This window comes from Camelus bactrianus, chromosome 25, assembly GCF_048773025.1.
Source record: "Camelus bactrianus isolate YW-2024 breed Bactrian camel chromosome 25, ASM4877302v1, whole genome shotgun sequence".
NCBI lineage: Eukaryota > Metazoa > Chordata > Mammalia > Artiodactyla > Camelidae > Camelus > Camelus bactrianus.
Window position 1 is genome coordinate 6394088 of NC_133563.1, and position 12301 is coordinate 6406388.

General features: G+C 40.4%; 1 protein-coding gene across 4 annotated transcripts in view; it reads left to right on the forward strand.

Moving 5' to 3' along the window:
- CPQ (carboxypeptidase Q) overlaps positions 1-7313 on the forward strand; it is a 390372-nt gene extending 383059 nt beyond the window's left edge. For 3 of the 4 annotated variants that reach the window (XM_074353133.1, XM_074353132.1, XM_074353130.1), the window contains one exon: positions 6791-7313. In XM_074353133.1, the coding sequence (XP_074209234.1) occupies positions 6791-6954 (164 nt within the window). In that variant the 3' untranslated portion in view covers positions 6955-7313. Of the gene's footprint in view, positions 1-3915; positions 4055-6790 lie in introns of all 4 variants that reach the window. The other variant, XR_012502314.1, reaches the window with a different exon arrangement.
- Positions 7314-12301: the final 4988 nt, after the last annotated feature.

The window sequence follows — 12301 nt, forward strand, 5'->3', positions numbered from 1 at the left end:
TTCCGACAGAGGGTCTAGACTGCCTGAGCCTACTGTGCGAACACAGCCAAGTGTTCACTCGATTTTATGGCCTGGGATGCCTCCAGCTTGAATCTCCTTCTTCTTGTCATGAAGCAACATAGGGATGGGGGACCAGAGCAGCCAGTGGAGCAAATCATTCACAGTTTCCAACTGGGGGAAAAGCTGTTACAGATGTCCTGGCATAGGGCTGTGAGAGAAGGCATAGAAAACGGTTAGGAGCATGGTTTTCAGATCAGAGACCCCTGGATTCGAATCCTGTCTCTACTGCTTACTACCGTGTAACTTTAGACAAGTTGCTTAAATCGATTTTCCATCTATTAATGACAATCACTTCCTCACGGGGTCACTTGGGAAATTCAATGAAATAATCTCCAAAAAGCCCTCCGTGCACAGGAGGCGCTCGACAAAAAGTAGCATTCCTGCTGAACTCTCACGTTGGGAGGGCCTGTGGTGCCATCTTCACGCGGTGGTAGCTCACTAGCCTTACTACTGCCACACGGCCCTTCAGCTTTATGGAAAGATGAAACATTATCACAGGTTTAGGTCCCGGTGAACCCGAGGGCCTCCAGATATGCTGGTGTTGACCCGTGTTCTGTGATCAAAATTATCCCAGCCACGAATCCAAGTTTTCCAAAGAGATGGAAGGTGCAAGGTCTTAGGAGCACACCTGAAACTTTTTAGCACAGGCTTGGAAATTCCTGGATAAGGTGAGAATTTAGAAACTAAAACTGTAATACTTTTCATGGAGTTTTGATCTGGGACATTTTCCCTTTGCTGTACTGTCCTGTCTTGTCCTTTCCTTTTTTTGCTGTTTTTTCCTTTACCTCTTAAAAGTTACTTTCTCTTCTGGAGAGCTGTGGGTTAGGGAGCCATTAATTAGCTGCGTCTCACTCTAATTTTCAGTGAGACTTAATACAGTAGAGATAAAACTGCCCCTTTGGAAAAGAGAGAATAAATGTCTGCAAATTCTACGAATTGATTTTCTAATTGTTTTGGTAATAATGTTTTTTTTTCCTTTGATAATGTTGCTGAAAGAAATAGCAGTTTTAATTAAACTTTAAATGTACTTTATATTTTGTAGATTCTAGGGGGACGAAGTTTTCTTGCAGAGACTAAGTTAAGACCATAACGTTCTTCTCTAACCCCATAATTATTATGATCAGGGGAATGTCTGTAATACATTACACTGTAATTAAATTGCATACCCCAGACTGTTCAAGATCTGTTTATAAAGGGGAAATGGATTTTCCACAGCTGCTTGCCTGTGAGTGCCTCCTTCATGCAGCATTGCGGTAGCTCGTGTATGTGCTGAAATAACAGACTTGAATTTAAACTTTTAAGGTTTTCAGAAACTTCTTATAACATAAATTGCCTAATTTGTGTACATGAAAACCCACTGATTACATATGAATGAGAGTCAGCCTACAATAAAGGAGGCTAAGAGAATCTTTGTGTATTTCCCCACCCATCTCTTTGGGAATTAGCAGGTATTCGTTTAATCTTGCTGGATATCCTGCACAGACCACACTCAGTACTGGGAGGGCTCTGTGAAGTTTGGAATCTGCTGTGAACAGAAGGGAGCAGGGCAGGTATTTCTCACAATATTCATTGGACCATCTTCACCCAGTCACACAGCTGGAGAATATTTTGTGAGATGAACGTTAACAAAAAGGGATTCAGAGAGGAGAGAGGAGAAGCGCGGAAAGGAGGAGGAGAAGGGAAAATAATCCAAACCTGGGTCAAGATGGGGTCACATACAAGAGATCCCACCACCCCCGTCCAGCTGTTCGGTCTTTAAGAGCAATCATCAGAACCTTGATTTATTAAATCAGAACCTTAAATCCTTCAAGTTGTATTTAATGGATGGTGCTGCTGTGGCTATGCTGGGTCATCCTAATGGATACATAATATCTATAATAAGGTATTAACTGGTGCCTACTAGTCCTCACTGGCATCTTGAACTTAGGGTATCATCAGCCCTTACTCATTCACAAGTGAGGAAACAGGCTGAGTGACCTTACGTGCTTTGCCCAAATTCACCCAGTTATTAAGCAAAACAGTTTGAACTTGAACCCAGTCTTAACTGACTCTAACCTCTATGTATCTCCCTTTCTAGGTCCAATTTCTCCTTGACTGACAAACTCAAGGATATGTCTTCATATCCTTAAATCCCAAACCTCCCTGAGAAATAATTTCCTAAAGGTGAGCCGTCCTAATAATGCTGAAGTTTGTTTCCACGAGGCGAGTCTCCGCCTTCAGAGCGAGCGGGCTCCGTCCCACCAGCTTCCCTACTCCAGGATGCATTTGATGATGCCCTGTTCAGAGCTCATCTACCTGTCAAAAGATACTTTGCCATTTAACCCTAAGGATAGTTAACATCCCCCCCACCTCCCCTTCCCCAGTGATGTCAGGTGCTCTCAGAAATGGAAATGCAGGCTCTCCCTCGTGCTGGTCTCCTAGCTCAGTAGCTGTCGCTGAGCAAACGTCTCCTTGGAGCTGCAGAGACGAAGCTGCGAGGCCACCGACAGGCCCTCTCTCCTCTCTCCTGTGCTCATCAGCGCTTTCACTGGTGGTGCCTCGCCTTCTGGAGTTGTTTTAGTTTTGTAAAATGTTCATGGGAACTTCGACGGCCTCGGAGGAAATGCTTTCCTTAAGTCGCTAGTTCTACAGGGAGGCAGCCAAATTCCCAGCCATCTGGCAGTCAGTTTCTGTTCAGTCTGAGACAGAAAGGGAGTTTCAGAGGCCTGAAGAGGGCATGCCCAAATATGTCTTGCTTCTATTTTTCAACGTGGAATTTGGAGCCGTGTCTGTCAGCTATCATGACATGTCTGTAGGAAACTCTAAATGGGAGACAACAGCCCCAAGCAAGCCACACGCTGTCTTTTGGAATTAAATGTCCTTTCCTGTTTCTTAAAGTCCAAAATTCTGATTCATCTTCCATCTACCCTCGGTGACTTCCGTTCTTTGAACTTCTTGATTTTGTCCTTAACTTGGACATGAATTTGACACCCACCTGATGCTGTCTGGGATTCAGAAAGTGCATGGTCCTCACCAGTTCTAAAATGTCACAGTTTCTGTTAAAAAATGCTTCTAGCTCCTGCCAAAGGAAATGCATACATTGGTCTCTCCTGGGTGTGCTATGAGCCCCAGGCATAAAGAGCCTTCTGGTTTGCAAATGGACTGCTGGCCTTTTCACTGGGAAGTTTAGTTGTCTTCATCCACATGATTTCCAGGGAATTTCAGGGGCTAGCGTATCATCATCTGGCCCTGGTCCTTGTCACCTGTCCCCCAGACTGCACCTCCTCCCCAGCCATCTCCTCAGCACCATGGGTGTTTACACAACTCTGCCTCCATATTTTTCTGGAGTGTCTCCCTCAGGGCCATCTCCAGTCTCCCACCTTCCTGCCCACTGGCCCCCAGAGGCTCCCCATTTATGAACTACATTCAGTCTATTTCAGCCTTACATTTGGGACCTTTCAAAGATAATGTTGGTAGCCAGCTTTATCTGCAGGAAACCCCATACCTTTGAAAATTAAAATTTAACTCATGAGTCAAAGAAAAATCAAACTAGGAATTGGTAAAAATTTAGAACTAAGTCATCATAAAAATTCTTATCAGACTAGTGGGATCTCGATAGCTACGGCAGAAATAGGGGGAAGACTGTAGCCTCACTGCTTATGTCAGTGACAAGGGAAGTCTACGAAGTAATAAACTGAACATTCAACTCAAGAAGTTAAAAAAGCAAAAGTGAATTAACCCAAAGAAAGAATGAGGGAAATAACAAAAATGAGTAAAAATTAATGAAAGAAAAACATTAGAGAGAGTCTACATTAGAGAGAGTCCCCAAAAACCAAAATTGTCTCTCTCTCTCTTTTCTTTTTTTTTTTTTGAAAGAGTAATACAAACTACTGGCAAAACTGATGAACAAAAAAGAGAGAAGACTCCGATAACCAGTATCAGGAATGAAAAAGAGTGCTCCCTGCAGATGCTGCAGACGCTGCAGACGCTGCAGACGCTGCAGACTTAAACAGAGGTAAAGACAGGACATTACTGACAACTTTATGCTGATTATTTTGAATATTTGGCAAAGTTTACACATTCCTAGAAAAATGTCATTTCCAAAAGAAATGCAAGAAGAAATACAAAACCTGAATAGCCCAATAACCAGGATATAAATTGAATCATCCATTAAAATTCTAATCATTGAAGAAAGTATCTGACTTAGATGGTTTCACAGGGAGTTCTACAAAATGACCAGGAAATGAATCACTCCTCTCTTACACAAACTATTCTAGAGTGTAGAAAAAGAAGGAACACTTGCCATTTTATGAATCAGATATATATTCTTGAAACTAAAAATGGACAGCCACAAACCAAAAATGCAAATTTTTTTAAATGTGTAATTTACAGTTACCAAAAAAAAAAAAAAAAAAGGTATAAGCCATGGAGAAAAGAAAACTAACAAAAGGCACACCAAACAAGCTGTATTACAAAACTTTAAAGACATTACAGAAGACAAAAGTAGAAACATATCAACACAGCATTTTCATGGACAAGGACACAATATCCTAATACAAAGATGTTATTTCTCTCCAAACTGATATGTAGATTAACACAATTAACATCAAACTCCAAAAATACTTTGGTTCAGTTTTAAAATGATTATAAGCTTTATTTGAAAGAGCAAACAGTCAAGAAGCAAAGACATTCCTGAAGGAGAAAAAAAGGGAAGGTGAGGGAACTCAGGCTGCCAGATAACAAGGATTAGAAAGCAGTTGTAATTAAGATACCATCGTACTGTCACAGGGATAGACAAACAGACCACTGGAACAGAACCAGAAAGCCCCCCAACAAACCCATAAATATAAGAAAACTTGACATATGGCAAAATCAATACTGCAGATCAGTGGGGGAAAGAGGATGTTCTAGTCAATAAATTTTGCTGGAACAACTGAAAAATAAAAATGGAAGCCTAACCTACACAGAAACCAATTCTAACTCTAAATGGACAAAGAATTTAAAAATCAAAAGCAAAACTTTAGAAGTTTTTGAATAGGACACCAGGGAATATCTCTATGTTATTAGGGTAAGGAAGGATTTCTTAAACAAGATATAGAAAGTGAAAATCATAAAGGAAACTATTCATAAATTCAACTGCCTTAAAGTAAGAACATCTCTTCTTCAAAATGCATGATAAAGAGGGAAAAGAACCACAAACTGGGAAATGATTTATATAAACTTACTACCAACAAAAGTTAGTGTCTAAAATATATGAAGAGTTCCTACAAACCAATAAGAAAAGAAAAACAAATCAGTTGAAAAACGGAATCAGTTATACTTCAATAAAAGGAAAAAAGAAAAAGAAAAATGGGCAAAAAGCAAGCACAGGCATTTTACAAAAGAGAACATAAATGACCAAAACAGTGAATATGTGAAAGCATGCTCAATCTCAGTAATTTAAAAAAAAACTAAAGTTAAACAAGCCATATGAGATAATATTTCACACCCACCAGGTTAGCAAAAATTAGCTGGATGATACCAAGTGCTAGAGAGGGTATGAAGCAAGAGAAAGGCTCATATACTGACAATGGACGTGAAAAGGACAGCACATTGGAATTGCATAATAAACTTAAACAAGTGCATGCCCTATAGCCCAGCAATTCCGCTCCTACGTTTAGACCCTGGAGAATGTTGAGATATATATGCACCATATGTGTATGGTAAACTAAAGAAAAGCAAGGAGTAGTTAGCACACAAGCAGAACAAGATAGCGGATACCTCTGGAGGGAGGAATGGATCCACGGAGCGTGAGAAGGAGCTCATACAATGAGCTTCAAAAGTACTGGTGATGTCTTTCTTACATTGAGTTATGAACATATGTGAACTTTTATATTGTCACCCTTTATAATATATATTTATGTATATTACACATAATCTTATGTACATATTTCATAGTAAAACAGTAAGTAAATAAATAAATTAGGTCAGAGGCTAAAGAGCTGCTGTTGGAACCCACAAAACGGAACCAGTAGGTTCTGAAGGGTGACTAAGAATTGTGAAGATTCCCGAGGCTCTGATCCATGGCTCAAACTAGAGAGAAGCTTCACTAGTGAGAAGAAAAGCTTTCCAGTGGGGCAGAGACTCCTACTGGTGCCCTTGGAGGTTGCTGGGAAATATTATGGGAAATAAATGAATGATTTGAGAAGAAAAATGTGAGCAAAGGGATATTGACTTTCTTTTGTATCCAGGAAGTACGTGATTTGCACTCTGCTGATACCTATATATATATATATACATATACTGTATTTTTATAAATAAAGAGGACACTTTTATCACTTGCTTTTCAAATAAAGTTTCTTTTCCTTCACTGAGCAGGAAGCCCAGAGGTAGGTGGTGGAGAGCTTGCTCATGGGCTTGCAATATTTTCTGAATCTGGGTTCCTTCTGTCCTTTCCTTCTGCCATTTTTAGTGTGTGGGCTGTTTGCCTCATGCAGTCCCAAACTTCTCATCTCCTTTTAATTCAGCACGAGGGCATTTTCCTGACTCTTGTCATCAAAGTAAAGGCTTTCCTAGAACTCTCCCACAGCCTGTCACTCATATCCTAGTAACCAGAATGGTGTCACCTGGCCATTTCTTGCAGCAAAAGAGACTGGGAGCATCATTATTTTGCTGTTGCAGCCTGTGTGATAGGAGCAGGCAGGAATGAAGCAGGGAGGGGGCAGCGGTTTCCAAAGTACCTCACTAAGAATTCTTCCCCTTTCCTCCCCAGGAGCCAGTCTGCTCGATGACCTCTATAAATACTTCTCCTTCCATCACTCCCACGGAGACACCATGACTGTCATGGATCCAAAGCAGATGAATCTTGCTGCCGCTGTCTGGGCTGTCGTCTCTTACGTCATTGCGGACTTGGAAGAGATGCTGCCCAGGTCTTAGTAGGAACAAGGGCGAAGGCCCTTTTGTCCTTTCTGACGAGGAATCCTGGGCCTGCAGTTTCAGGAGCCCTCTCTTCACCTAACAACTTCATCTGGTCATTTACAAAGCACAACACTGTTTCATATTTTTCTGATATCATCTTTCTTGATACTTTCCAAATTCTCTGTTTCTAGTATAAGGAGTGATCTCCATCCCTACATAGAATCAACATACGGTTGGGATCACAGTTGAGGCATTTCTTTATGCCACATATAAGAATATTGTTTCTACTTTGAGAGTAAATACTGGATAAATCTTTGGAATCCCTCTGGCTTTTATGCATGTATTTTTGAACATTAAATCAAATACAGTAATGCCAATTTTTTTTGGTTTTATGTTATTCATTGAAGGAGTAGAGGAATACACAATTGTAGTATGGTTTTAATTGAATGTATGGATGCATCTGGCTTTCTAATTTGTACCTTTTTATATTATTAGAATTTTTTAAAATGAGATATGGAATTTTAATTAACAGAAAAAAGATATGACACCATTTGGGGAAAAAAAATCAAGTATCTATAATCCAATTGCCTTATTAAAACTCTATCACCGGACACATGATAAGACTATTTTACATTTATGTTTTATATAGTTCACATAATATTTCTGTGAAGTTGGGGCTTATTCACATTTTGCCAATAACAAGATTGAGGCTCAGAGAGGCTACTATAGAGCAAAATTTTGATCCCCATCCACTCTGGGCCCCCTACTGCTACCTTACTGGAGGAGGATGGAGGAGTTGGGTTGGGGGACGGGGTGAACATGTGGGTGGCGGAGTGTGCTGGTGAGGTCAGTTGTCAGCACGAATAGAATAGGAATTATGGAGAACTACGTGGGAGTTGGAAAAATAGAGGGTGGAAGAAGAATGAAGAAAGGGAGAGGTCTAGAGGGTTTTTTCTCATGGCAGTTCTACTTGTACGTCCTAATAACTGAGATCTACCAGGCTGCCATGGAGCCTGGCACGCGCTATTGAGTAACTATAGCTGTAGGCATTTTAAAGTGCAATTCTCTTATTTTCCATCAATTGTAAAAGGCACTGTTCATCTGCTAAGAAACAGTGTCTTATTTGAGTGGTGGCCTATTTCCTGTGTGCGTAGCAGCTTTCCAATTTGACTTTAGGGTCAAGTTGCTTTTCTGATTCATTTGGCTGAGTAGACTGAAGTGCGAATTGAAAAGAGAAACCCATTTAAATATTGTATAATGTGAAAAGGGTGAATTCTGTAATAGGAAAAGGAGAGGATTAGCAGGTAAAGGAGGTTGATTGCTGATTTTGTCCTTGACATTATTAAGATGTGGTTTTGAGGGTTCTGGTGTGTCTGTGAATGATTTGGAGTTGAAGTTCCCCAGAGTGTTCCCAACTTCCTCAAACTAATTACACTAATGATATCAAGAGTGTTTTGAAAAGCCTCCCGCGTCCACCCTGCACACATTTCGTTGCCACACAGGCCTATTTGCTCAGTATGCTCCCCTCATAATAACTTCGGATGCCTCCCTTTACCTTGAGTAAATATCAAACAGATCTTGATATCTATATCTGTCTCATGAAATATACATCCTCGCTAACTGTGCCCAAATGATTAATTTACTGCTATGTGATGATTAGCATAAAAACCTCATCACGACATGAGATAGAAATGTTATCAACTAATTGCCCTTTGAAGTGAGGGATGTTTTTGCATAGAAATTAATGATGCATGCTTACTTCTTAATTCTCTGTTAAACCAGAAAACCCAGGACTGTTTTCTGTTCAGAACAGAAAGAAATTACCTTTGAAGTTTTGGGGTTTTTTGGTTTTTTTTTTTCTTCTCTCTCCCTTAGATGATCCCCAGTTCAGCAGAGAAATGGTTGGGAAGCAATGGTTAATGGAGTTCTGTACACAAAGTGAGACAGGTGAACTTAGCTGTCACCAAATCAGGTCTTCCAACCAATCAATTACACAACTTCAGGCAAAAGCCTTTTCCCTGGACATTAGAGCCTCCCCGTGGCCCTAACACTTGACAGATAAACACACATATATATGCAGCGTATCCTAAGTGTGTGCAAGTCCTTTGGAGAATCTGACGTTCTTATTGTCATCGGTGGTCATTCCAGATCTGCTCAAGCAGCCGCACAACTACCTGTGTGTTTGATGGTACTTCAGTAGGCCTTGTTCTATTTTCCATCTTTAAAGAACATTTTGCTGTGCCTTAGATCTTGATGATAAAGTCATGCCCTAACCCAATGAGTCCTCTTAATTCTGAGTACCGACCAGTCTATCCCAGATTGTAATGGAACATGAATTTTCCCCAAGCTCTGCCTTGCCATTCAAATCATCATCACCATTATCACTGATACCCACCCAGGGCCAGTTACACTGCTAGGAAATTTATATACATTTTCTCATTTAATCCTCACCCAACACAACGAGGTCAGTCCTATTTTAATCTCCATTTTAGAGATGAGAAAACCTCTCATGTGGCTCATAAATTACTTCTCCATGGTCACAGAACTGATCAAATGTGGCTGCAATCTAGAAAATTCAAACCTGAATATGCTCCTCGGACAAACATAAATCCTCTGGACAGCGACCCCTCTAGCCTTCACTGTGTGGCTGGATTCAGTCTAATTGGTTCATTTTCATTTCGAGGACTAGAAAGTGGGGCTTGAAAAATGCCATGCTGTGGCCCGGGTAGGAGGGGCTTAGTGCTTCTGGAAGACCCCACATATCACAAACACACACCAACACGTTTGCTGAGGGATATACGGGTGCTCCTGTCACCAGCAATCTGATGCTCAGAGCCGGCGCAGCAAGACTCAGGGTCCAGGCTCCCACCCCCAAGAAACGCTGCCCCGCAGGCCCTGCCTTTGGGGGACGCTGGATCTGAACGTGGTCACACGGACTCTGCCTCAGAGCACGAGGAAGGTTTGAGGAGCAAAAGGACTCAAGAAGACCAATTCACTCACTTGTCAAATCCTCCCTCTCCGAGAGTAAGAAGGCAACCGTTCTTGGCATAACAAGGTGTTGTTTCCCAGAAGCGTTGAGCACCTATTTTTCTTGATTCTCATCATGTTCCAACGTGTGGTTCTGAAGGTGCTGGTGAACAGGGTGGTGTTCACAGTAGTTGTGGTGGCATATTGCATTATTTATTATCTTCAATAGTAAATTATTTCTACTCCTCATAAATTTGAGTCTCTGTTGGCTTAGGCGTGACACTTTCGATGTCTAATGTCCATAGTTTAAATTGGCAACTAGGTGGGCGTTTCATGCTACGGTTGCAAATAGTTTTACATTTGTAAAATTAATAACATTCGACACTTTTATATCTAAATAGAAAATGTTTATTTAAATTTTTTAAATGTGATATTCATTCATTATAACTTATATTTCTCTTTAATTCAACAGTTGTTTATTATTTTTAATTGTGAGAGGATACACATAACATGAAATCCGTCATCTTAACCATTTTTAACTGTACAGTTTAGCGGCATTCAAGCATATACACATTGTTCTGCAATCATCACCGACATCCACCTCCAGAACTCTTTTCATCTTGTAAAACTAAAGCTCTGTCCCCATTAACCAACCCCATTACCCTCCCTCCCCACAGCCCTGGCAGCCACCCCTCTACTTTCTGTCTTCATGAATCTGGCTACTCGAGGTATCCTGCACAAGTGAAATCGTAGTATTTGTCCTGTGACTGGCGTTGCAGTTAGCGTGACGTTTCATCCATGTTGTCAGATGTGTCAGAATTTCCTTCCCCGAATACGTCATTGTATTTTATATCACATCGTGTTTATCCATTCATCATCGATGTTGATGCACTCTTGTGCTATTTCCGCTTCTTGACTATTGTGAATAACGCTTCTGTGAATGTGGGTGTACAAATATCTCTCCCACACCCTGCTTAAATTCAGCGGTGGAATTGCTGGTTCATATGGCAATTCTATTTTTCACTTTTTTGAGGAACTATTATACTGTTTCCCATAATGGCTGCACCATTTTCCACTCCCGCCAACAGTGCACAAGGGTTCCGATTTCTCGACATCCTCATCAACACTTGGTACTTCCCTTTTCTTTCCCTGTATTTGTTGGGTTTGGGGGAGCGGGGTATTTGGATTTTTTCTTTGTAGTTATCCTAATAGGTGTGAGGTGCTATCTTGTGGCTTTGATTTGCATTTCCCTAATGATTAGTGCTGTTGAGTGTCTTTTCATGACTTCTTGGTCATTTACATATGTCTTTTGGGGGGTAATATCTACCCAAGTCCTTTCCCCACTTTTTAATCTGGTTGTTTTTTTGTTATTGAGTGGTAGAAGTTCTTTATATAGTCTAGATATTAGCTCCTTATCAGAGATGAGATTTGCAAATATTTTCTCCCATTCTGTGGGTCACCACTTCACTCTGTTGATTGTATCCTTTGATGCAGAGAATTTAAAAATTTTGTTGTAGTCCTGTTTATTTTTACTTTTGTTGCCTGTTCCTATGGAGTCTTATCCAAGAAACCACTGCCAAATCCAGTGTCATGAAGCATTTCCCCTATGTTTTCTTCAGAAAATTTTGTAGTTTTAGCCCTTACATTTAGGTCTCTGATCCATTTAAAATTTTTTGTATATGGTATGAGGTGTGTCCAAATTCATTCTTTTGAGTGCAAATACCCAGTTTTTCCAACAATATTTATTGAAAAGACTGTCTTTTCCCCATTGAATGATCTTGGCATTCAATTCTTAAAAATCATTTGACCATAAAAAATTATTTCTAGGCTCTTCATTCTATTCCATTGATCTATATGTCTGTCTTTATCACAGTACCACACTATTTTGATTTACTGGAACCTTGTAATAGGTTTTAAAATCAGTAAGTTCAAGACTTTCAACTTTGTTCTTTTTTAAGATTGGTCTGATTATTTGGGGTCCTTTAAGAGTCCATATGAATTTTAGGATGTATCTTCCTATTTATGCAAAAAAACACTACTGGGATTTTGACAGAGATTGCATTGAATCTGTAGACCATTTTGAGTAATACTGACATCTTAACAGTATTAAGTCTTCTGATCCACAAATGAGGGTTGTTGTCTCAGCTTGAGCTGCGATCACACAGTTCCATAGACTGGGTGGCTTGAACAACAGACATTTATTTCTCCCAGTTCTGGACGCTGGGAAGTCCAGGATCAAGGTGACATCAGATTCAGTTCTTGGTGAAGACCCTCTTCCTGGCTTATACACAGTCACTTTCATGATGCGTACTCACATGGTCTCCTCGGCGTGCGCTCGTGGACAGACCTCAGGTCTCTTCCACTTTTAATAAATCTGCTAATCCCATCATGAGGTCCC